Source organism: Mus caroli, chromosome 7, assembly GCF_900094665.2.
Source record: "Mus caroli chromosome 7, CAROLI_EIJ_v1.1, whole genome shotgun sequence".
Lineage (NCBI taxonomy): Eukaryota > Metazoa > Chordata > Mammalia > Rodentia > Muridae > Mus > Mus caroli.
Genome location: NC_034576.1, coordinates 110,842,049 through 110,845,197, shown reverse-complemented (window position 1 = coordinate 110,845,197; position 3,149 = coordinate 110,842,049). Strand labels below are relative to the sequence as shown.

The following is a 3,149-nucleotide window of genomic DNA, read 5'->3' as shown; positions in this document are numbered from 1 at the left end:
CTAAGAAAATGTTTTTTTACTAAATTGTCTCTTCAGAGCATTCTTAATCTCATTATTCCTAAGGCTGTAGATTAGGGGGTTCAACATGGGGATTGCTATCATGTAAAACACAGACAACACCTTGTTTTGGTCTGTGGAGTAGCTGGACTTTGGCATCACATAAATGAATGTGACAGTTCCATAGAAGATGGTGACTGCTGTGAGGTGGGAGGTGCAGGTGGAGAAGGCCTTGTGTCGACCCTCAGTAGAGCGCATCTTCAGGATGGTGATGAGGATGTAGGTGTAGGAGATGGCTATGATAAACACTGTGATTACAATGATGGAGCCAGCAGAAAATGAATCAAGAATTAGCAGGACACTGTTATCAGAACAGGAGAGTTCAACTAAAGGAGTAAAATCACAGAAAAAGTGATTGACTTTGTTTGGTCCACAGAAGAGAAAAGAAAAGAAGGAAAGTGTAAAAGAGGAAGCATTAAGAAAACCCCCTATATAAGATCCCACAAGCAACTGGATACAGACTTGTGTGGACATTTTGGTGGAATAAAGCAGTGGGTTACAGATTGCCATGAAACGATCATAAGCCATGGCAGCCAGAAGAAATGACTCAGTTGATCCAAAAAAAGCTGCTGAGCCAAGCTGGATGCCACATCCAGTGTAGGAGATTGTGCTTCTCTCCAGCAGGAAGTTGATAAGCATATTGGGAGTGACAGAAGATGAAATGCCTATGTCAACAGAAGCCAAGTGGCTGAGAAAAAAGTACATAGGGTGATGGAGCTGGGAAGAGACTCTGATGAGAAGGATGGTGCTGAGGTTTCCAAACACAGTCACCAGGTAGATGCACAGGATGACGGTGAAGAGGATGACTCTAAGGACTGGGTCATCTGTTAAACCCAATAAAATGAACTCTGTAACTGCAGTGTGGTTCCCATCCTCCAGGATACCCATGGGACAGTGTAGCTGTTGCTAGATCAAGGCTGTGATGGAGACAGTATTAGCCAAACAAACACAGAAGTGGATGCTCACTGTCAGCTATTGGATGGATCACAGGGCTCCCAATGGAGAAGCTAGAGAAATTACCCAAGGAGCTAAAGGGATCTGCAACCCTATAGTTGGAACAACATGATGAACTAACCAGTACCCCGGAGCTCTTGTCTCTAGCTGCATATGTATCGAAAGATGGCCTAGTCGGCCATCACTGGAAAGAGAGGCCCATTGGACTTGCAAACTTTATATGCCCCAATACAGGGGAATGCCAGGGCCAAAAGAATGGGAATGGGTGGGTAGGGAAGTGGGGGGGGGGTATGGGGGATTTTTGGGATAGCATTGGAAATGTAATTGAGGAAAATACGTAATAAAAATTAAAAAAAAGAAGTGGTAACAGATAAAATAGATTGACTACAACTGCAGACAGACTTCAACAACCATGCAAAGTTTCATAAATGGCAATGTGAGAGAAATAAAGCTGGTTGGTACCTTACCCAATATGCAGAGGTGCCTGCTGGGAGTTTTATAAAAAAAAAAAGTAGAGGCTATGATTTGGAGACAGAGTGATGAGGGGTGTTTGGGGTAGGTTAGAGGGAAGAAGAGTGTAATGATGTAGTTATATTTTATTTAGAACTTTAACAATAAGATGGAATTATGAAGGAAATATTTATATGCAAAGCAGAAAATTCATGACTGAAAATAGAGAGTAAACCCAGTCCAATTTTGTTGATAATTTTTCAATAAAGCATTTACTTTAGTGCAAAAAAAGAGAAGTATTTGTAAACTTGTCTCTGCATTTCCATTAACACATAGAAATTATTACATAAGTGCATTAAACAAAACATAATTGGGGTAGTACATCGAACACTCACTGTGTATTCATGTGCAAAACTATTTAATAAATTTTAAAATGAAAGACTAGAAACATCTCTTAAACAATGTAACTTTAATTTATGTTTATAATAAAACTCACTTAATTGTATTTATAACTGTATACGGAAACTGTGAGTCTGATGAAAGTAACAAGTATCGAATGTGCAAGAAAGGACTAAGCTTTACAAACGTAAAATTATTCAATATTGTTTTAAGTAATATCTGTACTTTAAGAATCTCATCTAAGGGAAATATAATAGTCATAAGAGGAAGATGGAAATTGGGTGAGAGAGGGGATGGGGAGGGAAATGGGGGGTTTGGGATCAAATGTGGGCAGGTACAAGAGGGATGTCCATTTAACCATGAGAACGAATGGAAATTTGCAACTGACAGGGTTAAGGAGGTAGTGGACATCTCCAGGAAGGAACAGATACCTGGGATAAGGGAGGTGTCCAAGAATCAATGTGGGTGACCATAGCTGTGACTAACAGCATTGTGGGTATGAAACTTGAAGAAGTCAGTTCCCGTAGTTAGGATGAACAACCAACACACCCAGAAAACATACCACTCAAAATTTTTCTTGTCTAAAAGAAATATGAAGGGATGGCAGACATAACAGAGACTGAGAGAATGTCCTACCAGTAACTGGTCCAATTTAAGACTCATCCCACGGGAAAGCATCAATCCTTGATACTATTAATGATACTCTGTTATGCTTCCAGAAAGGAGTCTAGCATGACTCTCTTCTGAGAAGCTCTATCCAGCAGCTGACTCAGAGGGATTCAGATACTCACAGCCAAACAGTGGATGGAGCTTGGGGACTGATATAAAAGAATAGTATGAAGGACTACAGGGAACCAAAGGGGATAGGAACTCTATAGGAAGACCAACAGAGTCAACTCACCTGAAATTTTTGGGCTCTCAGAAGTTGAACTACCAAGTGAAGGCATACACAGTCTGGACCTAGGCCTCCCCATATATATATATATATATATATATATATATATATATATATATATATATATATATATATATCCAAAGTGCAACTTGGTATTCATGTGTGTCCCAAAAAACTGGATCTTGTGGGGGTATGGGTCTATCCCAAAAGTTGTTGCCTGAACATGGGACATGTTCTTCAGAGAGAGAGGATGTGTCTAGTCACACAGAGACTTGATGTGCCAGGTAAGGGGATAGCCCGGGGTGGGGGTGGGGTGGGGAGGGAGGAGGGGAACCACCTGCTCAGAGGAGCAGGGAAGGGGAATGGGGGAAAAATTGTAGGAGGGGTGACTTGG

The 3,149-nt window shown here is 40.9% G+C and overlaps 1 protein-coding gene across 1 annotated transcript; it reads right to left on the bottom strand.

Moving 5' to 3' along the window:
* LOC110298451 (olfactory receptor 507) lies at window positions 1–945 on the bottom strand. The gene has a single exon (XM_021167705.1). It carries the CDS (start codon window positions 943–945, stop codon window positions 1–3), a length of 945 nt encoding a protein of 314 aa, XP_021023364.1.
* Window positions 946–3,149: the final 2,204 nt, after the last annotated feature.

What these genes read in the sequence shown, in the direction of transcription:
- LOC110298451 (XM_021167705.1), bottom strand. Translation starts at nt 945, where the DNA reads ATGGGTATCCTGGAGGATGGGAACCACACTGCAGTTACAGAGTTCATT.